This window comes from Brachionichthys hirsutus, chromosome 1 (genome assembly GCF_040956055.1).
Source record: "Brachionichthys hirsutus isolate HB-005 chromosome 1, CSIRO-AGI_Bhir_v1, whole genome shotgun sequence".
Classification (NCBI taxonomy): Eukaryota; Metazoa; Chordata; class Actinopteri; order Lophiiformes; family Brachionichthyidae; genus Brachionichthys; species Brachionichthys hirsutus.
The window spans coordinates 8,312,578-8,338,639 of NC_090897.1; the positions used below are offsets into that span (position 1 = coordinate 8,312,578).

The following is a 26,062-nucleotide window of genomic DNA, read 5'->3' on the forward strand; positions in this document are numbered from 1 at the left end:
GGAAGGAAGTAATTCATGAAGCCTCAGAGACAAGACACAAAAGAGGGAGAAAGAGGAAAGTGGACCGGAGGACCAGAGAGAAACAACTTTAGATCTAATAATGTGCTCAAGAGCTCCCTCAGCCTTCAGGACCAGGCCTGAGGTCAGCTCGCCCAAACATTCGCGTCTGCCACCTCCAGAGAGACGTAGGGACAGCCAACATTAGCTGGAGTAGATCTGGGTCCCGATCACACGCATGATCTCCTTCTGCACCTTAGGCTCCTGGGTGTTGATGTTGGCATCTCCTACCTGACCGTCCTCATACCTGCACACATACATTGATGAGATCACATTTGGTTCATTTCCAATATCTCATCCATACCTGCTTTTGTTTTTATCATCCTCTCACAGTTTCTGTTTGTATCTTGCTGCTGAACGTGGTGATCTGGGTTAAAGATAAATCGTTCAAGCGTTTTCCTTATCACATTCATAAGACATGTTATTGACAATTAAAACACAATCTCTCACGACACAAACGTGTCTCTGTAAGTTTGGATGGGAAGCCATTGCAGGGAAGGCGTTGTTAAATCTGACAGTTAAATCCAGAATTTTCCATTGATCAACAAACACATTTATAGCGCGATAACAATTTTCATGCTTCACGGCTGCCACGTCAACTTGATTAAAAATTACTTTCATTCTTTGGTAATCATCACAAACGTTGGGACACTCACACAAAAAAGAAGCGAGTGCAGACGTGGTCAGACACAGGACACACCCAGATGTTGCCGTGCTTCTGCAGGTCCTTAGATGTGATCACTGTTTTAAAGAAAGACGCAAGGCACATCAGAAATACTGAACACCTTACTGTAGTTGTCACTTATTCGGTAATTGATTTTAATTGTTATAATTGTTCTAATTATCTTGTGAGACTGTGAGCCTGAAACGTAGTTTCGTTCAGCACTATCCGTTGGATGGTGTCTGAATGACAATAAAGCAAATCTTGAAACTTTAATTATACAACACACAACCTTACTTTAAACTTTGTATGAGCAAACATGATGTGATGACTATGATATGACTGAAAATTTCATCAATGTTGATTATTAATTGTAATTCTTTTTTTAAAATACTTAATTATTAAGAAAAATATGCATAATGTTATTTGTACATTTCTATGATAGTTTGCAGAGATGACTACACCGATGTGCTGCTCTTATCAAAGGATATCATTAATTCAACCCATGCCAGGCAGCTATTAATTTCTCATCTTTAAATTCACTGACTAATTAAACTTCTTGTTATTACCTTCACACAAAGCGATGCAGTTCAGGTTTCGACTCTGAAGAAACCGCGATTGTATTGGACGGCTCTATTCAGTCAAAAAAAAGAGGCAACATTTAAGCAGCACCAAGTATGCAGTAAATAACATGATTGTTATGTGTGTTCTAATGTTCGGATCCTTGGAAAAATTACACACAGGACAGAATGCATTAAAAGAAAAAATACTCTTGAATATCTCCCACCATGCAAGAAATTGCTTATTATACATTTCCATCTTTCTAAATAAAATATTTCCTTCCATTTATTAACAAAAATCCTCTCTGCGTATAATTAAATATGGATACACTCCAACATTCCTGGCAACCAATGTTTAATTTATCTAAGATCTGTGATTGCGAGGCGTTAATGCCGCCTCAGAGGTAGCACCGGTAGTGTCTCCCTTGAGCCGCTCCCAAGCACGGATAAATGCAGAGGGTGGCGGCAGGAATGGCATCCGGTGTAAAACTTTGCCAGAATTAAGCATGCAATCGAGTAGAAGGTTGATTTGCTGTGGCGACCCCTGGCGGGACAAGCCGAGAGAGGAAGAAGAAGATTGTGAGGCGTCGATGTGTCATTTTCTCTCACCTGTGGAATGGTGTTCATTCTGTTGTAACGCTGCACCAGTTCATCTTTGGTGGGCATTCTGTGCTGTCCTTTCCCCATTCCTGCAAGAGGCAGCACAGAGAGAGCAAATAGCCCTGAGTCAGGATGACCTTACCTCGAGTCGCTCAAGCTGCGAAAAGCCTTCCTCAAGTGGTCTTTAACTCCTTGAAGAGAGACATTAATGCCCACGGAGACGACCGCCCCTTGAAGGTTATGTTTATGATTTCCTCTCAGACATAAATCGCACCTTTCACTGTCGAGACAAAAACGGGCTACAGCAAGAACAGCTGTTTTATGATTAGAACCATGTGCTTGAGCACAGTTACTTCTGATTATCCTTGTCATCTACTCAAGTGTGTATTTGATGGCTTTAATTGAGAAGGATAGATGGATGGATAAAAAGGCAGAAATTCAGATTTTTCCTTGGTTTTAAGCAAGAATGATGAATTATAAATTATCATCCTGAAAACTGGGAAATCTTTACTTTTAATAATCAATGTTAATAATCAATAAACAATTCACCTACTCTTCATGTAACCAGCAACAAAACCAGTTTAGGATTGCTTAAAACCCAACTTCTGAGCTTGTGTTTCAATAGTAATACACAAGGGGAAGAGCAGTAAGGGGTTCAAATTTGATAAAATTACTCTACAAGGACTTCAATGTAGAGGAAAACAATTAAATAAAAAAGCCTAAGACAAAACTCGGAATACTCATTTCACATAGCGACTACAAACGGGTAGGCGGCACACACGTCCAGCGAAAAGACCCAACACCACCCAATATAGACACACAACACAGAGAAGGACAATAGGGTGGCATGGGAAGCTCCCTCGTGTGAAATGTGTTCCAGGATGATAATCAGGCCATGTTATAAATACAGAGCATACTCGGTCAGCATGATGGTGAAACAGAGGCGAGAGGACCGGGATGGTGACAAGAGAGTCATTCCTACCTGAGTATCCAAAAGATATGCTGGAGATGGGGCTCAGATAGATGCCCTTTCCATATGCTGCCCCATGCAGCTTGGGTTTAAAAAGAGTTCAGAGGGAAGGAAGGGTCACTGAGCAGTTGCACGAAAACATGTTTGAAATTTCCAAGCGGTACCTGGCAAACCAAGCAAACTAAATATACACCCGCCCACTTATATAAACACGCCAGTAATCACGAATCGCCAACATAGCAACATGATGCAGTCCAGCAAAGGTCTCGTCATTTATTGCCATAACTCAAGGAAATGAGAAATGAGGTTGTGTCCAGTGATTTCAAGATAAAGATAGAAAATAATGAGCATGATCGGTCATTGTGATGAGACTCAAAGCAAGGCTGTCCGGAAGGAGGAACAACAAGCAGGTGTTCATAAGCCAGAGTGCAACCGCTGGACAAATTACAGGATGAACTTGAGAGTTTGGGTGTGAAACAAGCCCATCTGGAGGAAATCAAATGGAACAGTAGGCAAGTGTTTTTGTGTGATGATTGGAGCTGGAGGCAGACTTGGGCCTCGTTGTGTGAAACACGGGACATGACAGAGGAGGGCTGGTTGTCAACGCTCAAGGTGGAGAGGAGAGAGGAGGCAGACAGGCGCTGAGGTGAGATCAAAGAAGGAGAGTTCAAAAAGTTGGAGAATAAAGAAGTCATTGTGAAGTACATCAGCATGATAGAACAATCACAGCTGGCATGAGCATTTCAAAGAACCTTGAGATTTCACATTTAATTGTGTTAAATCCATTTCCGGGTCATGCTAGTGTGACTCGTATTTATCGTACGTATTGTGCAAATGACCCAATTTGACCATCTTCTTTTCTTGCTTCATTATTTACTTCTCTTTTGCAGACCTGGGTCACATCGTGCAACTCCAACCAAGGCGTAACAACATAAAGACCCAAATGGACGCAGGGTGAGTAAAACAGGGACACATATGGAGGCTGTCCTGTGCGTACTTCAGACCTACAGGTATAGCTATCTACTAAAGGACATGCAAGCTGCCACCTGAGATCACGCCCGACACCACAGCCCCTCCGGGCCCTGCTTACCCCTGGCCAGAATACCAGCCATAAAGCAAACAACATAATAGCACTTCACATCCATTAACAGCAAAAATGAATCAAACCGAACAGAAACCCTGCACCTTCTGAGTGGAGATGCATTGTAAATTCAGGCCAACTGCCATAGTTACGTACCTGCAGTTTGGTATAAGAAGCATTGACTAGTCCATTCCTCAGAACAGAGTGCCAGTTTTCTATATGGGAACCACTGGAGCAGGCAGAGAGAGAGAGAGAGAGAACAAAGTGGTACCAAATTGTATAGATCAGTGTTAACTTAAAGTTGTAGTTCTCTAACAAGGGTTACTTCATAAATGATCAAAGAAAACACTGTATTATTTCTGCAAATAATCTATGACTTATGTAATTTAACAAAGTGTTTTTATGGTCACAAAAGCTATTTATATGATTTGTTGAGAGATATTTTGGGACATCATGTTGCATCATCACAGTCCTCTCATTCCATCGTTTAATATTAAATGTCTCAAATGATCAAACTCATCGCCGCGGTGCTGATTGCAGGTCTCTGAACTGTCTTAAAATAAAACACAGCGCTGCTATTTTTAACTAGTTTTGTAGGTATGATCATTTATTTCTATTAATAAATAATAGTATTACAATATTCCCATTTACATCAATACAACATGATGCCAGCTAAGATGGCACAGTTTGGAGTTCCCTATTCATTATTATTATTATTAAATGTGTGGTATTAACAAGCCTTAAGGGTGACTGTTAGCACTGCTTATGAGTTAGCTGGACCCAGATGGACCATGTGTATCTAAAATATTCAGCAAAGCCCCATCTGTTACAGTACATATCCATCCCACATATACTGCTGGCACCGTGTGTTGGCTTAACAAGGTGATTCCTCGCTCCAAAGAGACTGGACACTAGTCTGTGCCATTATTTGTTGTGGTTCCATAAAGCTGTGCCAAAGTGGTTCCTCCATTCAAATCATAATTACAAAGTGCTGCAGACGAAGACGTGTTCGTGTTTGACTGAGTGTGCCGCTTGTAATGCTAAATTATGCATGCATTTTAGTGACTATGCTTGATTTGAGATCAATTATTTACAGATTTCTCACATTATATTTGCCTAACAAAGCTGCAAGCGCGGAAATGTAACTATAAACAGTAAATTACTTTAAGATATTTTATTTACAGCTCGACTGATTTCAAAGTGGACTCACTGGAAGGCGAAGGTGCTGCCATACAGCTTCTTGGCGGTGCGGAAACGAGCCTCCTTGGCTGGGGGGCTGCTGAGCAGCAGGAACTGGTGGGAGGTGTGCATGAATTTCAGTTGCTATAAAGATGAGGTCATGAGAGACAGAAAGAAACAGACAGAAAATAAGTATGAATCATCTAATTCCATAATGGGATATGACAAAACGCATTTTGATAGTCATTGCCTACCCTACTCAGAGGAAGCTTGACGATATGGGATCTGTTGCTGGAAATAATCCTGCACAAAACAGAGAGGATGAAGAAATAAATTAATTTAAGTGGCGCAAAATCTTAAGCAGCCATTACTGTGCAACCGCTTAGCTTGAAACACAGCGGACATTTTGCCCTGACATAGTTCGGGTGTTATTAATAACATTAACAACGGCTTCAACGCAAGTATCCCAGTAAGCCATGACGGTGACAATGAGGCGACACGCACAGTAACAGGACCATGAAAATTAAGCAGCTGGATGAAATTCATCCATCAGTTGAATTTAATCATTTCATCCTGTGCTTTTCTCTAATGTCTTCATAAAACAGGCCTGCCGGCATAAGCGCATAAGCAGTATTATATTTATCATGTGCATGTCATGCTCGTGTATTAACATGCAGAGCTTCTCTACTCACCACTGCAGAAGAGGATGGGCGAGAGGATCAAGCTTGTCCATCTGTTTCTTGATCTCTAGATATGAGCCCTGATAATGATAAAAAAAAAAAAAGAAGCATGCGTTGTTTTTAATTTATTTGTCCCTTCCTCTTTTCTTTTTGTCTGTTTTTCTTACAAAATCAAAGGAGCGCAAGCGTTTAGTTTTATTTGGATTATGCAATGTTGCTTATTACATAATGCACACTTAGACGGGGCACAGAGGACAAAAAGAGCAATGGAAAGACGAGCGGGGCGATACAGGGAAGCTAACCCAATCAGGGACAACAGTCTGATAAGCAACAACCCCACATCACAGTCCATTAAACACAGCCATGGAGAAGACACAGTGAGCGATGATCTTGTACAGAAAACAGAAAATACATTAAATGCATCTTAAACATCCTTTGTCGAGTCTAACTTCAGCCGGCGCCCCTTCCCTTCTTGTACCTGGGTCATTTCCCGAATGGACATGACGCTGTCCAGTGCTTTCTGCAGTCTCTCATAATTCTTCTTCTGTGTTCATCGGTTGAGCCAAACATCCATTGTGTGCAGTGAGAAAGGGGACAACATACAAACGTCTACTGACAGCAGCTGTGGATTCGATATCACAAAAGGATGTGTCATCTTGGAATTGAAATTTGTGTATCAGGAGTGAAGGTGCCGACCTTTGGGTTGAAGGCCAGAGTCTTGGGGTCATTGGGGTCGACAACTGAGGGGTACGGTTCAAAGATGATGCTCTTACGGGGGGATTCAAGAGCAGCTCGACACATTGCCACGAGCAGATCAACCACCTGGCGAGAAAGGGATTTTATGTTTGCATTTTACACCTTTAATTTACATCCTTAAGCACTCAATTCCAGCATAATACAACAGAACAGCCTCCCCGAGTTCCAATAAGATCATCTAAAAAAGAAGTGTACACAGATCACATGTATCGCTGGTGTTAAATCTGTCATAAAACACCCCAAGGTGTGTGTGTGTGTGTATATATATATATATCTGTTGTGTTGTTGTTACCTCTGCTCCTGTGGCCACTTCCTCTGCAGCACCAGACATCACACCCAGAGTGTAGAAAGAGAACACACACAGCTCCCTGGTGCACACAGCCGGCTGTATGAAATAAACACACACGCAAGCAGACGCGGAGGGATGAGAATATACATCTTTCAATGAGTTCTACACATCAGCCACACACAAAGTAGGTATGCTCATGCACACACACACCCACTGTAATTCTCTTTATTTACTCCTAAATAAGTGCAATCATTGCAAATTCATTAATGGGACTTTTTACTGAGAGAGAGAGAGAGAGCGAGCATCTAATACAATAACCTGTTGCATGAATCTATACTCCTTGTGTATCTTGGTTGTGTCTGATACCTTTAGCATGGATCCATTTTGAAAGACATGTTGTTCGTCACACACCACACAGTATTCATTGAGTGTGGGGATCCTCTGCTCTGAGTACTTCATTATCTGCAGGGAGAAACGCACATGTGTTTTGCCTAGTTGTCATTAAATCTCTGTCATATTGCATAAAGGAGATTATTTAGCTTCACATTTGTGTATGTGATTGCATGACACTTGTCTGGTTTAACCGTGCTATGAGATAATGGCCCAAGAAACACAAATAAATTAGTGTTAGCAACCGATAAACCAAAGAAATGGTCTCTAAAAAGGTCACCAAATCTAGAAGGTGGGTCTTCATTGTTGCTTACATGCTATTTGTCATGTATTTACAGCATACAGGAATCACAAAGTAATTGATTTGTTGGACTCATCTTGTCCTGAGGTCTAACCTGCACTAAGAAACCATACTCCAAAGTAGGGATGTTCTTGCAGTGGCCGCCCGCCTGGGATGAGAAAAATAATTCAATCAGCTGCCTCGTGGTAATCTGCGCTGGGGCCCTGGCCGCCGGGACAGCCACTGTCTGAAGGGTCAAGCGAAGACAAAGCATTATGGGAAATGATGCAACAGTCAAGTTACAGTAGAGGTAAAAAGAAAATTAAATAAATAAAAGGCTCAGGTGGGAACAGTGCACATGGCAGTTGACTGGGGAGAGGATCAGAATGGAACACAGTGAATTAGAACAGAAGAAAGGGACATAGAGCCTATAGCTTAGTGTAGCATGATGGACATCTACATCAACGTTATGAAAAGTAGACGTGACGAGTGTCAAATATAAAGGGCCAAAGATTTTATAAAAACATGATGACCACATGACATGGGATTGAGACACACAATGCAGCTTTGTTCAATACACAATTTAGACTCTAAATCTGAGAGACTCTTGGGCGCATATCAGTCCAGGCTGGCGCTGACCTGGCTGTTTGGTGGATAGCTGAAGAGCTCCCCCTTAGGATTCTTCATTGTACACGAGATGGAGCGATTCATCAGGCGGGTCACTCTCAGCTCAGGAACGCCCAGCTTCCCCTTTAAAACTGTGTCTTGGATCAGAGGAAAACTGGGAGACCTAGAAGAAAACAACACAGAAATGGAACAAATTCCACAATCACTCGAAGCACATTATCCATTTACAAATGTGACATGAGATTCCTATCAAACTATTAAAAAAAAAACAACCCTGTAGCTATTACTATGAAAAAAATACAGAAAGACAGAGGCCAAGGAGATATATAAATACGGGACAAATCAAAAGTTTGTTTTCTGGATTAGACATTGCAATGTTGTTTAAAAAAATAATTAAAAAGCAGGGCATCAATCCAAGACACAAAATCAATGGAATAAATAACTTACTGTATATAACACAAATAAACTGGACATGTCATCACCACAGTGAGTTTTTAAGAATTTTTTGCAAGCATGAAGAAATTGAATGGTGTTTAAAACAAATTCAAGGCTACATAATAAAACCTTGCATCATTATGTGATTAGTAATTTAACATTTAATGTAACGCTAAAATAAGCCACATACAGCATAAATGAATCTAACCAACCAATTCAAAATGAATAGAGTTCATTTACCGCTGTATGATTTACTAAATATTCAATGTGCTTTATAAAGTATAAAGATATTGTGCCTTGAAAGAGATGTAGAATGTGTGTGTGAGAGAGCGAGAGTGAGAGAGAGAGCTACTTCGGTATGGGGGAGAAGATGCTGAGCCCAGCACGGAACTTCTTGATGGTTCCTCCGGCTTTGAACCAGCTGTGCCTCTTCTCCTGCTGTGCCTTAAGAAACTCGTTACTGAGGTGCTTCCATTGCTGGGAGGTGAATGTGCTCAGGATCCTGCCACGTCACAAAACAGAGAGTCACGCGAAACGAAGTCCGAGTGATCACGTTGGGAGTTTGTGTTGCAGGGTTTTAATTACATGCCCGTGCCTCACGCATCTATATTGTGAGTCGATAAATGAAAAGAGATAAATATGTATTTGTTGCAGCATGTTTCATTGTGCAAAACGTTATTTTGCACAGGAAGTGATATTCCTTATAAAACCGAAGGGGGCATGCATGACTTACTTCTTGAGCTGCAGGCCCAGGCTGAATCCTTCTTTATTGGAGGGCTGAAACACTTCCACTGATGGCTCTGAGTAAAGATGACTAACATTATTACACAGTGCAAACATTCACAAACACTCTCTCTTTCACTCTCCCTCTTGTATTGCACATATTGTACTCACCTCCTACGCTCAGTGAGTGGCACAAATACCTAAAGTCCCTCCCAGAAAACCAACATCCACACTGACATCTTTACTCACCAGGTCCATCGAGGTACTGAGAAAGAGAAAAGCGCAGTCTCAGAATAATGGGCTCTGTTCTGATAACTTTCCAAGCTGTCGCAACCTCCTCCTGAGACACACACACACACACACACGCACAAATATGAAGAGTTAGCATCCTAATTAGGCCTGCTTCTCATTAAATAAATAACTTATGAGCACACCATCCATTGTAGCTGATGCCGCTTCACAAAATGTCAGCGTTAGAAAAGTAATGGATGAGCATGCAGGAGGTGTGTGTGGAGTGAAAGAGGATCGCTGACTCACATCTAAGAAACCGATGTTAATATGAAGATCGATGTCCACATCATCTATGGTTCCATACTCCCTGTTCAGAAACACAGAGCAGATACAGATCATTTATCTTAAGTGATGGGATGCATGCGTGTTTAACCAATAAGGATGAAAATATATGTGTTCTAGTCTGTTAGTATCTGTATACTAGGGTTTGTGGTAAAATACAAATAAAAATGCAACCAGAGTGAGTCCAACCATCCAATGTGTATTATGTTGGTTTAGGTCTGTGTTTGTGTATCTGTGCTGTACCGAACAGAGACAGCGCTGTCGGTGTAGATGTCTTTTACTGCTTCGATGTCTGCATCCAGTTGAGGGTGTCTGTACAAGTCAGCAGCACAACTCCCCTGTAAAGTATAATAACATAGCCCTGTCAGGGGAGGTCAAGTAACCTTTAAGAGTGCTTATTGCATGGAGAACTGGATATTATATAACACATTGATGATAGTGAATGCACAACATTGAATGGTTCATTTTACTACAATTAAATAAACAGACTAAAAGTTTGCATTATTCATTTATTTAGTATGATTTAAAGCTATTTCAACTTTTCATCCAGAAAACTATTCTAAGTGCTAATCTATCACTTTTATCTATCGACTTAAATCATTCTAATAGTTATATGCTATTTGTTATTTCATAGTAGAAAACGTTCTATTGAACATTGTTGTGTTGTAGCATTGTGGATCTTATCCATGACATTTGAAGGTAAACTAATGGTATGGTAAGAATGGTAAAGAATCCTTTAAAAAAAGAAATCTGGATCAAGAATATGAGCCACATCACATAAACCAGCTGGGTAAGATTTTAAGGCAAACATCAGTTTGTGACAAGACATATCCATTACTCGAGGTAATTAAATGAGCCATCAAATATTTGAATACTTCAGTTCTTCACATAAACTTCAAAGTTAACATTTTAAACTGTATATGTTAGTTTCACCCATCTGCTTATACCTGTCTGTTTACTTAATACTTTTGGTCAGTTTCAAGACATAGCTCAATGTAAAATTAGCTTTTTTTTTTACCAAACAAATTTTCACCAAATTCCCCAAAGTTAGACTTTCATCTCTTCTTTCCTGAGTGAGTAGAATGATCCCACACTTTCATCCTTATCTTCATTACGCTGCTTTCATGTTCTCTGACTGCATAGCAGTAAGTCCCTTTAAGTCCCTGTTTGGATTTACATTTCAATCACAAGACTTGGAAGCTAGCAGTAAAAAAAATAAAGGATGAGTAACAGATTAAGATCTTTTGAGGAAATGAAGCAGCGAACCTTACAAGATAAGACGATGCAGGAAATGACAAGCACAGAAACAGATTTGGCAGTGTTTCTCTGGCATTGATTCCCGGCCATGCATGGGTAACAATGATAAAGGTGCATTGTTCAGTATTACAATTGACAGTAGCCACAAAGTTACACGTCAGAAGACGTTCCTGAACAACCTGGTTCAGGTGAATGTAAATTGTTGCCCTGCTGGCAGTGTCAATTATCGAGTATGTCTGTTCTACAACAACTCCATGCATTGTCATGACTTGAGCTATAAACTTTCTTAATCCCCAAAGAAATTATTTCATGTTGTTTTGTTGACCAAAGACTTATTGCCTGATGACAACACTGGGCCAAAGATTCCCCTTGACCGTCACTTAGGTCTATGACAGTGACTTAAAAACCTTTGCATTGGTTGTTCATGGTAAATGACCACATTGTTTGTTTGGGGTTTTCCGCTGTGCCAACATATTACAATAGTAGAACATATGAATCAGAGAAGATTAGGAGCTTTTTTTAAATAGTGATATTTGTAATTTGTAATGAAATAATTTCAGGCAGCTTCTACCGCTTATTACCAGCATTAAAGACATGTTTTATTGGTATTGACATACATCAGAATAAAGCTTTACTGTTGAAAAATGAATAGTCTGTGCTGTAGATCATTCAGTTTAATGACAGTTCTCCTCACACGAACTTCCACATGTGCTGTACCTGAATGCCATACAGGAACTGCTCCGACTCGTTCTCCCCATCGGACTCCTCGTCTGTCCAGCACTGGCCTTTGATGTCCTGTGGATCCACCCATTGTGAAAAGGCCAATATGGATGAAAAAAAAGACAACCTAATTCTGTCATCCTTTTAGCTGATATTCTTTCTTGCATCTCCTTATTTAGCCTCCTCCGAGGGCTTCAAAACACTGCTTGATGAAACATCTACGAAAAAAAGGGATTATTCATTTCTGAAAGACAGGATGTTCTCTGAACTCATTCTCCTGAATACTGCGCTGACAATTAACAAGGAAATATATAGTTTCCAATAAAAAAATACTTATTTCCACCAAAGCCTGAAGCCTGGGGGCTTTTAACTCGAGACAACTCAACTATTCAACATATTTTAAGTGGCTAAGGAAAATCAGCACTTCTGTAACTCCGGCACTCCAATGATATCTAATGTACCATATTCTAAATGTTAAATATAAATATGGATGGATATGCAGGCTATTACACCAATAGCAGCGTAGCTGTCTTACCATTTGGTCTGCTGTTCATAGGGCTCACTCAGACAGCTTTAGGCTTTTGAATACTGCCAATCATCGCAGCCGATTTCCTGGTGGAGGGAACCAGAACAACAACTAAAAAAACTCTTTCTTGCACCGTTTGGAACGACAATACCTTGAAGTAATAGAAAATCAAGTTCAGTAAAGGAAGAAAACATAAAACAAAGAGGCGACCTCCAGTGATGCCATTCTTTGTAAATGGTGCCCCTCTCCTATTCTCTATAAAATGGTCTGCACTTCACCTTGCCATGTATCCTAGCAACAGCCATCTCTGCCTCCTTTCAGAGTGGCATTAATCACTATTGAGAGAATGTGTGGGAGAAATGTGCTGTACGTTCAGTGCTCAGAATGTCTCTGTTTCTTTGTTTGTTTTTCTAGAAATGTTATATATTAATATCAAAGTGCCAATGGTTGGCAGGCCCAGTGAAAACAGTGCATCAGCTGAACCCAGTGCATTGTGAAACTGCCTTTTTATTTATAAATGGCCTGTATAATAAATATAATTGAATTTTTGAAAGTGCACATCGTTTCTTTTGTTTAACATAAGGAGATCAAATAGTGGCCAGAGTGTCGGTGGTAAAAAGAAATCTTGTAATGATTAAAATGTCACACCAAAACAAAGGTTGTGTTTCTGGAGGTATCTTTACAGTTAGGATGATGAGAAACAAATTCTGATCATATATAACTCAGATTTTGAGATAATTTATGACGATGTCAGAAGAGCTGCAAGCGTAAACAGCCCGACTGAAATAAAAGAGGCAGCTGTATTTCATAGTAGCCCGTCACTTCGTGCCATGACTATAAACAATGGCCATGGTCTCCCTCTAACAAGACATCATTTTAAATGTTGTCTTTTTAATAGTCAGACAAACATAAATACCGGATGGAAATATAGCTTTGCATAACAAAATCAACATGTATGAAGGATTCTGTGCAATTTGGTTTATGAAATTAAATCCATACCATTTATTAATAGCTCTTTGTTTATTGCTCTAGAAAACAAGCTCTTTATCTTTCTTGCATATGGACGTTGTGATTATTTTCATACAAAATAATGACAATATTGTCTCGCTAATACTGATTCTGGATATGTGCCCTTTTTTCATTTTACTGTGGCTCCTTTCTTTACCAAAAACAACCATCCAAACATGAACTGCTCCATCCTGAGCAGCGCTCCCTCATATTAGCCCGTCTCCTCTTCTTTATGTTCCTGCTGCTTTGCCATGTCCTCAGCAGTGCTAGCGACCAAGCCGTTCGACCACTCTCACTCCCCGCCATTCCTACATCCTCTGTTGTCTCACATGCCAAAAGATGCTGACAAGCCCCCCCCCCCCCCCACACACACACACGCACACACACCGCCCGTCTCCAATCTGCCTTCTGATAATATTAAACACAAACGCAGATGCAGAGTTTCCCCTCCCCCTTCACTCTGCATCCCTATCCCATGCATCCATCCTTACCTCCACAGAGGATGGAGACTCGGATGGAGTCTTTGCCTCAGCAGCAGCTGCTCCCCCCCTCTTAAAGGGCACACCTGCCCTTCTCTCAGTCGCTGTTTGCTACAGAAAAGATGAATGGCAATAAGCTCTTGCGATATTAGAGAACGCAGATCTACAATCCTCCAAATCTGCAGCGACTGTCTCTGAGTGCTTGTGGCGTGTCTGTGAGCAATCCGGCTGGTGTGCCTGAGTCTGTGGGTTTATCTATTGCAGATCTCTGTTCCTACTGCTGCCTTATATTTTGCCTGACAACACTGAACGGTCTGAGCATGCTCAGTGAAACCAGGCACACTTGTCACGTGACCTGCAGCTGACTGCACTGCTGCTGAGAAAGAAAGAAAAAAAAGAGGAGAAATGCTTTGCTTGAGTAAAATGTCTGCTTGTGTGTTTTCTCATTGAGTAAGTCTGTGTTTATTAACATGGAGTCATACTTCGGAGGCAGCTGCTGGCTGATCTTCACATACTTTAGCTGCATGATGTGCAAATGCAATTATCCTAACTGATCCAATTCTTAAATTAATACTTATATTTCAGTAGCAGCTTCCAATATATCAGATATGTTGTCCCTGTAATATACTGTGTCACTCCACAAACGTGTGATATGATGGTCATTAAGCTTAGGGGCTAATCGGTCTTTACCCTGATTATATTAATAAGGTATCTATTTAAGAAAGAACAGATGAATGAACACACACACACACACACATTTTATATACATGTATTTTATATATGTGTGTGTGTGTGTGTGTGTGTGTGCATATACACACACACACATACGTTCTGTCAACAATCGTTCATGTACAATGCAAATGTACAATTGTAATTCACAGCACGCCAACACAATTAATTAATTCTAGATGTAATTCAAAAAGCATATTGCAACATAGTTATTTCAATAGGAATAACAACACTGCACTACCTTTGTGAAAACAAGGTTTAGGCTATCAAAAAGAAAATGCTATGCATAGTTCAATTTTACATATTGTTTGCATTTTTTTCATTGTACTGTATAATCCCCAGAATCTAAAGATTATGCAACTGTATTGTTTTTTCTACATTTTCCATTGAAATATAAATATAAGGAATATTTTGCCAGATTCATTTATCCCACAAAATAATGTATTGTTTACATTTGAAAGTCATTATGGTGAAGGCAGCTGAGTGTGGCAAGCCTTCAGTTTGTGTCTGCTGCCTCTTCTCAGCAGAGCTGATGAACAGAACAGCATCAAATCAACCCAATGAACACTGGTGGCGTTGTTTATTGCACAAGACAAACAAAACAAACTTCTGTGCTTTATACTAGAGTTGCTATTTTTTATTTTGAACGATAGTATTTATAGAACTGTAGCAATATGACAATACTGTAATTGTAATTTCTGAAAGTGCGATTTATTATTATTATTATTATTATTTATTAAACCTATAGTATAGTAAGTAGTGTGACGAAGGAAAGATTACGTAATGTGAAAAATTAGGCGTTTTTTCACCACTTTTCCAGACTGAGGCGCTAAAAAATAAAAGAAATGTAGAGATGTGATACGTTTCGGGCACTAGATGGAGGCATTGTTTCGAACACTGACTGCAGAATGTTAAAGTATAAGCTTCTCTCTCAAACATCCAGACTGGCTGTAAAAGTAACGATACTTTTAGGAGTACAGATGGAAATGAGGGATTTATTTGAAAGCTGTCAAAACGGATACGACTGTAGTTAGTAAGACGCCATTGATGTGTCTCATTTATCACTTTGGCACATGACGACACTATGATGGAAGCAAAATGCGGAAATATCACGACATCTAAAACTGAAAGCTCAGTCGGGGCCAGAAGGGTCGCAGCGCAGCCGACCTCTGTGAGTTCCTCAGGAAGCCTCACTCCGCCATCCTCAGTCACGTGTCCATTTCATTCGCTCTCACGCGCTCCTATTGGTTTCCGATCGTTGCAAAGCGCTTCCATCACGTAACACTATATCCTTCCGCTTGGTTATCAATTTGACTAGTTTGACAAAACGTCGCGAGTGTAATATTTACTACAAGAAAAATATCCTTGATAATAAAGTAGTACATTTGATTGGTAGAACTGAGTTAAGCCGTTGTACCCAATTTACTTTGTCTGGACTCTCTCGGATGGATCTGATCATCTGACGCAGCATCACTGCAAAGTAGTTCCGAGGCGTAAGGAGGCAGGGAGGGTTCACCTTGAGCTGCTCTCAGTGTCACGGCAGGAACGTCGGTGGTTACGGTAAGCTACCCTCAACGCCGACCGCAGGTAATGGCGTCTATAAAGCGAGCCTACGGCTAGCGGTACGCGTGTACTGTCTAGTTTCTGCCTCCCGAAGAATTGTGTCTTTTATTTTAAATGCAGCTATATGTTACATCACGCACGCTTGCAAGTATGGGAATGCGCCTGCGTATCAGTGCTGGCTTGTTTCGCACTTCAAAGTCTCGCTTTTGATGTCCGACGTTGGGTCTAAGCGCTGGTGCGCCGGGGAGAATGTGAAAAGCCGCTTTTCGTCTCGCCGTGCTTGTTCGGAAAGCCTGATTTGTCTCTGTTGTTACTTAACAACGCAGATTAAGCATCACATTTATCCGTATTCTTAGTCATTTTATCGCGAACTGCAAACGCCGGGAGTCTATTTTACGTGTTTGACGGCGCAATGGAGCGATTACGCTCAAAAGCGCTCCATTAAAATGTGTTGCACTCGGTATTGAACGCAGAGTCGCTTCCGGTTGCGGGTGTGGCCGCGCCGTCTTCTCGGCCCGCCATTGGTCCGTGGCTGTGACGTCCCTGGATCAGGAAAATGTGACGCAGAATGAGAAACGTGACCATCGTTCTTTACCGCTGTGGTATTACTTGGGTTGATTCTTTACAAAAACAGCAATACGTAAATGTTAGATATTTAAATGTGCCAAAGATAAAACCCTCCTGCAAGCGTTAAAATATTTGGTGTCATATTTCAATTCGTTTGTGTTTGTCATTTTATCCATTCATATTCACCGTCATATTTTCTCAGAACTACCAAAGATGTTCTAACAAAATGCCATAGAAAGTAACCAACCAGTGACGATTTGCACTTTTCTAGTTTATTAAATTGCCCCATATACCCCATAAGGTGCTTGTGTTCAAAGTTAATTTGACAGCACTAAATATTCTGAACCATTCATAAAACAATGCAGGTCATCAGGTCTGTACAGTGTAAATGCCAATGTGCGTTCCGAGTCTTAGATTTCAAAACAGACTTGCGCTGCATTATTATTATTTTTTATTTTTACTCCCCGAGGTGTGGTCTGCTACAATGCTGGGAGTGACGTCGGTGTAACTGATCTCTGGTCTGTTGTCCCGGGAGTCTCAAGCAAGTCTTCTGTATCAGGTCATGGTGAATGCTTGGTCATAGCAGCCGCTCTCTGTCCCTTATCCTCATTGAAGGGATTTGCTGATCTGCTCAAAGCGCTGTATGTCTGTTTGCCTGCACACTAGAGCAGTCCATTCAGCCTGGACTTCTATTGTTGGGAGTTTGCTCCTTGGCATTGGGAGCTCCAACGGACTGGCATTGTTTCAGAGGTCATTGTTACTAACAAGCCTTTTTGCCCAGTGGAGGAACAGGAAGATCTGCTGGTGGTATGTATTTCAGACTACTTGATAATAATACTGTGGTTGAATGAGTGTCTGAGTCCTTGTAACAATGTCCTACACGTAATGTCACGTGGCCCTGATCACGCAATGCTGTCAAGTCTGCCGATGTGCGGGCGTGTTTCAGAGAGAAGTGACAAGGCCATCGTGTGGTGAGATTGTTTGTTTGGCGGTGTGTTACAACGAGAGAGTACGGTGTGAAGGTTGAACTGGTGTGAAGGGATTGGATGGGATTAGCAACAGACCGCTCCAAAGTTAGCACTGCAGGAGTGTCGAACTACTTTTGGCCCGTCCCGGTCCTTGAGAGCCGGCGACGTATTCTGGAGGGACCCGGCATGCTGGACCAGACAAACATGAACGATTCCTCTGTTTGGCGTTTGGCTTGTTTAAACATATTTATATATCATTATAAAATCTAGTACGTTTACAGACATTTTTCAAGTTCGCTTTGACCAACTCCACCAAATACACAACTCTTAAGCATCACACCTGATCATGAAGACTGGAGCTGCTGCCGTAGTTTTAATGGCTGCATGTAGCAAAATGGAAGCACGCCTTCAGTGCAGAGTTAGGATACTTTGACTAAAGAGTGAACGCATTTAACATCAGAACCCAGCCTAAAGTCAAATAGTGATTTATATAGCATTCATAAAGGTATATTAGGATGACAGGACTCTTCCAGCTTCATTGCTGCGGATCACAGCTGACACCTCATGTAAGGATGTGTGTGTGAAACAAAGGATAAAATAAACTAACAAGGGAGGACATTATGGCACAATTCAGCTATTTGTCTCCCTTCTACAGTCTTCCCCCCGTGCTGATGTCTGCCTGCTTCGTGACTGTGTGTCGCAGTAGTGAGATGTGACTGCGCTCGCGCACAGCGCTGGTCTGCCAGTTTGTTACATCATCATCAGCTTCTGCTTTTGAGCATGGAGGTGCAGTTGCTCTGCCAAGAGTCTCCTACCAGCACGCATTTGTAATTGGAATTACACAAACAACCTCTCGATCTGTCACTTGTTACACAAGGGATATTAACTCTACACCAGTAAAACACACACACACACACACATGAAATAAGAGTTCTGCTGAATCTTGGTGTCGGGAAATGACCGTCACAAGTCAGTGAGATGATAAGGGGCACAGGACAGCATGTCACCATGGCTAATGCTGACGTTGATCTCGCATCCAAAGACCGGGAGACAGTTTTTGCCCTGGATTAAAAGCTGTCCAGCAAATATTGCCCTTTCCCTGAATAACCTCCAGCATCCAAATATTGGGTATGTTCTTCACTGTGTCAGTATTCGTATTAAGTATTCATGAATCCACGTGGATAGGCTGCATGTTGATTATTGAAGTGCTGCTCCTAAATTTTCCCCGGGTGCTCCTCGTTCTCCTCAGTTGTGCTACTGGTGGGAACAACTTGTTTAGAGCCTTTGCAGGTCTTGTTCCTTGTTTCCTCGTGTAAGACATGATCAGGGAAATGAATTCAGAATGAGGCTTGATTCTGCATTGTTCCCTGAAAGACATTGTGGATTGTTTTCCTGTCGTTCTGCTAAGGAGAGAACCACTTGCATGTTCTAATTTAAATTTCTGTCCTTTTGTTTTTCATCCCGGTGGTGTTGGTTGTGACTCAACCGAGGTAAATGTGCTTTATAACCAGAGATGTTGTGGAGGCAACATTCCTCACTAGTCGTGTAGTGCCGATTGTTCACACTGCGTTGGGTTTGTGTTGAAACATGCCTCTCACAGGTCTGCCATTGTGGGGAAAATCTTACATGAGCTGTATGCACATAAGAGTATTGAGGTGCGGTACTAATTGAGGTACTAAAAACTCCCATGTACGGCACATGGTTTTTTCTTCTTGCGTTGTCTGTGTGGACTAATGACGAAAGTTTGGCGCGGCCTGCTCTGTAGATTTGCTTCCTGATGGTGGTGTCGTGGATGACTCAGGCAGAAGTGGCCGGGCGGAACACCAAGGACATTATGGTGTGGCAACTGAATGAAATGTGCAACACGTGCCTCTTAAAAGTTCTTATCAAGTTTTGTGTATCTTTGTCAAACTATAAATCGCTTGGAGCCAGAATTTTCCATTATCCTCCATTCATCCAGAGCGGCTGCTTCTTCAAACGCCTTTTTAAAAGTGAGTCATGAAAAGACTCGTACAAATTCGTCTACTGCCCGCTTTTGTTTAAATAGAAATGCATCACTGACAGTCTGTCAGTCTTTGTCTTGATATCTGAAGATGTCTAGCGATGCATGGTGCACGAAGATAATAAATAGAAGCAGGGATTTGTCCCTGCAGAAATGCAGTTCAATGTCAGTCTACATAAGTAATTCATTTCCATTTGGACGGTCTACTTTACATTGATTTTACTGGATTCGATCCTACACGGCGGGATTGTGTGCTGCGTTGCTGAGGATAATTCATCGAGGTGGACACGGTGCAATTAATAAACGGGCAACCCGACTTCACAGGGCAATAAATCTAATCTAAACCATCAGCCCACGGAGTAAAGCGCCGACACAACCACAATGCAACGTTGGTCACAGCCACCAGCCAAATGCCATTACAGTTTACATGGTTTCAAAATCATGAACCGTGTCGGCCAACTGATGAACTTTTGTTCTCCATTTTGTTTTTTCTTTCAGCAGGACATTTCCAGTTGCGCCATTAAACACTATGCCTCAACCAAAGTCTGCGGACATGGGTTCTGCCTTCATCCAGACGCAGCAGCTCAACGCCGCCATGGCCGACACCTTTCTTGAACATCTGTGCTTGCTGGACATCGACTCTGAGCCCACCACCGCACGCAACACTGGCATCATCTGCACCATCGGTTCGTCAGCGCTGTCGTTTAACGCAACAAGCACTGAGATAGGTTTACTATCGGATTGGTAGCCGAGAGGTCTAAATGATCACAACTGTTATTAAACCATGAATCTGCCTCAGCCGTATTTATTTCTATCCAGATCTAACTGTCCGTCCAATAACTGCCCACAGGGCCGGCGTCCCGCTCTGTGACTATGCTAAAGGAGATGATCAAGTCTGGAATGAACATCGCCCGCATGAACTTCTCCCACGGCACGCACGAGGTGGGTTCCATTGGTTGTGTTAAATGAGTCGGATTAGAGTTCATCTACATCAACTCCATTGTTTGAAGTCTCCCTTAAACTTAAACTGATGATTTCCATCCCTGCAGCATGGTTCTGAGCTAAATCACACATTTTCTCCTGAGCAACGATGCGCATCCTCTTCCCTTGTTCCAGAACGCATCGCCGTCTTTCCAGGCAGTTTTTAATACCCCCAGTTTATGCAGTATAGGATAGGTTAGAAATCTGTGACTGCTTCTGTCTTGCATAGAGGTTCTTTTATAGAAGTTTAATGTGTTGCACTTCTCCTTTTTGTAGTACCACGCAGAGACCATCAAGAATGTACGTGAAGCATGTGACAGCTTTGAGCCCGGCAGTATCCAGTACAGACCTGTTGGCATCGCCCTCGACACGAAGGGCCCAGAGATCAGGACTGGCCTCATCCAAGGAGTGAGTTTAGCATCTCTAACACCGAAGCAGACTCTATAAGAAGGGAACCATTTTGCATGTAAATGAGCCAAGATGGACGATGTCTGTCGTTGATTTCACAGAGTGGCACAGCTGAGGTGGAGTTGATGAAGGGAAAAATGATCCGGATTTCCTTGGACGACGCTCACCAAGACAACTGTAGCGACGAGATCCTCTGGCTCGATTACAAGAACATCACTAAGGTGGTCGAAATTGGAAGCAAAATCTACATTGACGATGGACTCATATCCCTGCAGGTCAAGGAGATAGGTGAGTGGAGAGGTGATCAAGTTTATTAGGACCTGTCCAGGATATTTAGAAACCACTATGTATCATCTTATTCATCAAATCTGTCTTCAGGGTCTGATTTCCTCATGTGCGTGATCGAGAACGGCGGCACTCTGGGCAGCAAGAAGGGCGTGAACCTCCCCGGTGCTGCAGTAGACCTTCCTGCTGTGTCACAAAAAGACATCCAGGATCTGCAGTTTGGTGTGGAACATGGAGTCGACATGGTCTTTGCCTCTTTCATCCGTAAAGCAGAAGACGTCCACGCTGTCAGGGCAGTGCTGGGGGAGAAAGGCAAAAACATTAAGATCATCAGCAAGCTGGAGAACCACGAGGGTGTACGCAGGTGTGTAGATGATATACTCTGGTGTGGCTATGATATATTGTCACCGCCTTTACAAGACTTCGACTCTTGAAAACTCCCATGTTAATTCACTTTTATTTTTATGCAAATTGTACGTTTCTGTCTTCTTTGTAGATTTGATGAGATCATGGAGGCCAGCGATGGCATCATGGTTGCTCGTGGTGACCTGGGTATTGAGATTCCCACAGAAAAAGTCTTCCTGGCCCAGAAAATGATGATTGGACGCTGCAACAAAGCTGGAAAGCCAATCACATGTGCCACTCAGGTTAGATGAAACAAAAAGGAATACTGTATTTTTTTATGAATGCTTGCATTATGCCACTCGTATATATGCGACTTCTCAACGAAAACCTGTCGACGGTCATGTTGAGATTATGTGTATGTAACCTTCGTACCTCCTAATAAACACCATCCAGATGTTGGAGAGCATGATCAAGAAGCCCAGACCTACACGTGCTGAGGGCAGTGATGTAGCCAACGCCGTGTTGGACGGCGCCGACTGCATCATGCTGAGCGGAGAGACTGCCAAGGGCGATTACCCTCTGGAGGCAGTACGCACGCAGCACATGGTGAGTAGATTAAACATAACAAAAGGTTAAGATTTGAAAAATAACATTTTCCAGATTTATAGGGTTTAAATGATTGATTAATTAAGTTTTAGCAAGACTAATAAATTAAGAAAACTGTTTGCAATGTATTCCATTGTTATTATTATTTTGTTTTTTATTGTTTCGTGTTATTTTGCAGTTAGGGACAGACAGTGAAACACCCTTTTGCCTTAAAACACAATCCTCTTTATAATTAGATCGTAATTCATTTTTAAATTAAAATGACAACTTGCATCAGTTACGTGGATGGATAATGCGGTTGTTGGGGTCGTACCTGCCCTCTGCTGTTCAGGTCGTTCTTGGCTCACCTCCACTGTTCTCTGTTTCTGCGATGCCGTACAGTTATTGAGGCGACGCAGCACAAAAGTGCTGCAGGTTCTTTGAGCTTGCGGCCAATAACTTTTATGTGGTGCTTAAAAATCTGTTCAGACAATCATCCTCGAAATAAAGAGAATACTTGTGTTTTAAAAACACTTCAATATCTGCCTTCAAGTGACTTTAGCTGTCAGGCATTGTCACTGACTTCAGTGTATATGACTCTTTGCTGTTTCTCTGAGGTACGGGAAAGTTCATCTGCTTTAACTCGGATCAGCATGAATTGTACTTTCTACTTATGATACTTCTTGTTAATGCTTGTGGGAAAACTGGTAATTTGGTGTTTTAATGTTTGTTTCCCCCTTTCCCCTTCATGAACTGCTCATCCCTACTCCTATTTCCCTGTCCTTTCCTTCTGTTCTCCTTTTCCTACCCTCTGCTGGATGCATCGCGCTCTCACTTGTGCCAGATTGCGCGTGAAGCCGAGGCGGCCATGTTCCACCGTCAGGTGTTTGAGGACCTGCGTCGCTCCACGGCGCTCTGCAACGACACCACTGAGGCCATTGCAATCGGCGCTGTCGAGGCTTCCTTTAAGAGCTTAGCATCTGGGATCATCGTGCTCACTGGCTCTGGAAGGTAGGCGGGTTATCTAAGCCCTGGCGGGAGGACGAGGCTGCCGGTATTTCAGCGGTCTACGGAGAGCAGGGTCAGACAGGGACTGAGCGAGTCCTTGGGAGAGACTGGCAAGCATCTTAAGTAGACTTCTTGTTACGCAAAACTCTGGAATAAAATCAAAACTCTGGAATAAGTGATGCATATCTGCACCTTTACCTCAAAGGGTTCACTGATATCTTCTGGCCTCTTTCAATTAGCACCAGTCCTTGAAGTAGCAATTAGCTACAAGCGTGGCTAAACCTTCCTGACCGGGAGTCAAGATATGCATTTGCCGGTCGCTCCCAGTGGTATGAATGACTGGTATAACAGCGTGTGTGTGTGTGTGTGTGTGTGTGAGAGAGAGAGAGTGTAACACCCAAACCTTCCTTCGTGGTCCCTCTGGGCTTAGATAGCTCGAGAGGCCGAGGCAGCCACCTTCCACAAGCAGCTGTTTGAGGAGCTGAGGAGACACTCTGAACTGACCAAAGACCCTTCAGAGGTCGTAGCCATCGGTGCTGTCGAGTCATCCTTCAAATCCTACGCTAGCACCATCATTGTTCTCACCAAGACTGGGAGGTAAGGAAGAGAAGCATAGAGGGGGATTAATCCTGGTTCTGAAGATGGGAATGGCTGGAGACGCTCTGTCCAACAGCTAACGTGCTCTTCTGGATTGGTTGCTTCTCTGCCGATCTTGTGTGTGTGTGTGTGTGTGTGTGTGTGTGTGTGTGTGTGTGTGTCTGGTGTGCACTGGTAGAGATGGTGGGTACAGATACAGATTGAGAGAAAATCAGGGTTGTCATCTGCCTCATCCCAATGTCTATCCTCCTTTGACATCATTTTATTAAATCCTGTGATTCTACATAGTGTGCTCCTGCATAGCTTCAGGCAGTGTAGCCTTCTCTAGCATCCTTGGCTAGTACTATACCAGTGTTAAACATTATTCGGATTCGTCATAATTATACAGAATACGTGATGTGGTTAGGATCTAACTCGAACTGAATTACTTCTGCCAAAGATTCTTATCTGCATGGAGTTCATGTCCATATACAACGTGTTAACATTGTTGACTTATAGTGTATTAAAAGTGTCTAGTGCAGTGTTTATAATCAAATCCAGCTTTTGAAGGTATATAATAATAATCTTGTCAGTCGTCTTCCTGAACTCATGTTAGGATTGGACTTGTCACCATCACCATTATGGAGTATACCGATTGAGGTGCTGTTTTTCTGTGCAGGTCTGCCCACCTGATCTCCAGGTACAGGCCCCGTGCCCCAATCCTCGCTGTGACCCGTAACACTCAGACAGCTCGCCAAGCCCACTTGTACCGCGGCATCTTCCCCGTCCTCTATACAAAACCAGCCCACGAAGTGTGGGCGGAGGACGTCGACATGCGGGTGAACTTTGCCATGGATGTTGGTGAGTGTCTGAGGGTCCTACTCGTATCTTCTGCTGCTGTCTAATGAGGACGATGGTAAAGCACAACATTCTAAACACAATGATTAGACAATGAATAAACTTTCATGTTTGATTTCCAGGCAAGGCCAGAGGCTTCTTCAAAGACGGCGATGTTGCCATCGTCCTGACTGGATGGCGTCCAGGCTCCGGTTACACCAACACCATGCGTGTGGTACTGGTGGCTTGAACAGCCAGCAGTGCTCCTGTTTTCTCCATTTGCAATTCCATCTATTTTTGATAGCTCTCCACCTCAATCCAGTTCAGTTCGTAGTCCTTCCTATCCAGCACCACCAACACTTATCTCCTGTAAAGTGTAGGCAATAGTGCAACGCGATTAAAAGTAGAACTCGGGTGTAACCATCATGGGCAAAGAGCTGTTTTGGGTCGGAGTGGAGGCTTAATTCCACCTTACTTCTCCATTCCATTCACTTTGATTCTGTCAACCGAACCAGCCTGCAGGGCCTCGGTTTAATGCCCCAACCGCAAACTGCTGTATTTATTCACTCTAAAATGTATAGGGTTTAAAAATGAGCTAGTCTCTGAGTGGATGCTTCCTAGCGTGTGCATGCGCATACTGCTACTTGTTGATGTGGTGGGGCCGAATGATCTTTTACAGAACGCACCTCAAATGGTGAGACTCTTGACTGGTCGCTCCTCTGCCGACATGGCGAACAAACCTCCTAAATGAAGAGTTTTGGATCAAAGCGCTCCTCCCAGGACTGCAGCCGTGGCTCCACCACATCACCCCAACGGGTATCTCTAGTGCCGTCTGTGTGAAGCGTTGTCTCTTCGTTCCAGCTTTCATCGTTGCACTCCTAAACTACTCTAGACACTGTTACATTCGATACATAAGATATACTTGAGTTGTTTTTTTAATGCTAACATTTTGTTTCGGGACATCGAATACGATTTCTATTTTTCCTGGCTTTAGAGAAATGTCGGTTTTGGGTGTCCTCTCCAGAGATGTTTGAGTTAGCTGTGTTTGTGTTATTAAACGTTTCCTGAAACTTCTGGATTCAGATATACGTTGGAACTTTCATACATAGTTCGCTGCATCAGACTGATGTGAATGAGCACTTTGAGGGACTCCCACCGTCTCTCTCAACCCCAGCGGCTGATGGGTAGAACCCTTTGTCTTTGTTAGTGGCCCACTGTAGTCGCCTGCTTAAGTCTAACATGCTTTGATTGTATTGCTCCGGTGGAAAACCTAAATGTAAAGAGTAATCTGAGCTGTCCCATGAGGTTGTTTTACCATCAATAAAAGAGATGAGCACCTATCCTGCCTCTGCCTCTC

The 26,062-nt window shown here is 42.3% G+C and overlaps 2 protein-coding genes across 3 annotated transcripts; one reads left to right on the plus strand and one right to left on the minus strand.

The window, feature by feature from the left end:
- Positions 1–201: 201 nt before the first annotated feature.
- LOC137895778 (protein mono-ADP-ribosyltransferase PARP6) lies at positions 202–12,650 on the minus strand. Its single transcript, XM_068741292.1, has 22 exons — positions 12,643–12,650; positions 11,836–11,965; positions 10,105–10,199; positions 9,826–9,886; positions 9,538–9,628; positions 9,299–9,365; positions 8,918–9,067; positions 8,143–8,293; positions 7,619–7,750; positions 7,200–7,295; positions 6,837–6,929; positions 6,485–6,610; positions 6,267–6,332; positions 5,801–5,868; positions 5,363–5,411; positions 5,140–5,252; positions 4,086–4,158; positions 2,861–2,930; positions 1,888–1,967; positions 1,288–1,351; positions 714–798; positions 202–304 (listed from the first exon to the last, which is right to left on the minus strand). Exons 1-22 carry the CDS (start codon positions 12,648–12,650, stop codon positions 202–204), a joined length of 1,971 nt encoding a protein of 656 aa, XP_068597393.1.
- Positions 12,651–16,130: 3,480 nt separating this feature from the next.
- pkma (pyruvate kinase M1/2a) lies at positions 16,131–26,045 on the plus strand. Of its 2 annotated transcripts, none has more exons than XM_068742468.1 (11): positions 16,131–16,167; positions 20,179–20,366; positions 20,531–20,622; positions 20,938–21,069; positions 21,171–21,357; positions 21,448–21,718; positions 21,851–22,001; positions 22,153–22,305; positions 23,129–23,295; positions 24,548–24,729; positions 24,849–26,045. In XM_068742468.1, exons 2-11 carry the CDS (start codon positions 20,210–20,212, stop codon positions 24,953–24,955), a joined length of 1,599 nt encoding a protein of 532 aa, XP_068598569.1. In that variant the 5' UTR covers positions 16,131–16,167; positions 20,179–20,209; the 3' UTR covers positions 24,956–26,045. The 2 variants fall into 2 exon arrangements, with proteins under 2 accessions (XP_068598569.1, XP_068598577.1); XM_068742476.1 differs by having other exon boundaries at positions 16,134–16,140.
- The last annotated feature ends 17 nt before the right edge of the window (positions 26,046–26,062 follow it).

Coding starts and splice junctions, on each gene's coding strand:
- LOC137895778 (XM_068741292.1), bottom strand. Junction 10,200..11,835: donor AGTTCCTGTATGGCATTCAG/GTACAGCACATG, acceptor TATACTTTACAG/GGGAGTTGTGCTGCTGACTT. Junction 305..713: donor TGCACTCGCTTCTTTTTTGT/GTGAGTGTCCCA, acceptor GTATGTGTGCAG/GTATGAGGACGGTCAGGTAG.
- pkma (XM_068742468.1), top strand. CDS start 20,210: ATGCCTCAACCAAAGTCTGCGGACATGGGTTCTGCCTTCATCCAGACG. Junction 22,002..22,152: donor CAATCACATGTGCCACTCAG/GTTAGATGAAAC, acceptor AACACCATCCAG/ATGTTGGAGAGCATGATCAA. Junction 22,306..23,128: donor CAGTACGCACGCAGCACATG/GTGAGTAGATTA, acceptor CACTTGTGCCAG/ATTGCGCGTGAAGCCGAGGC.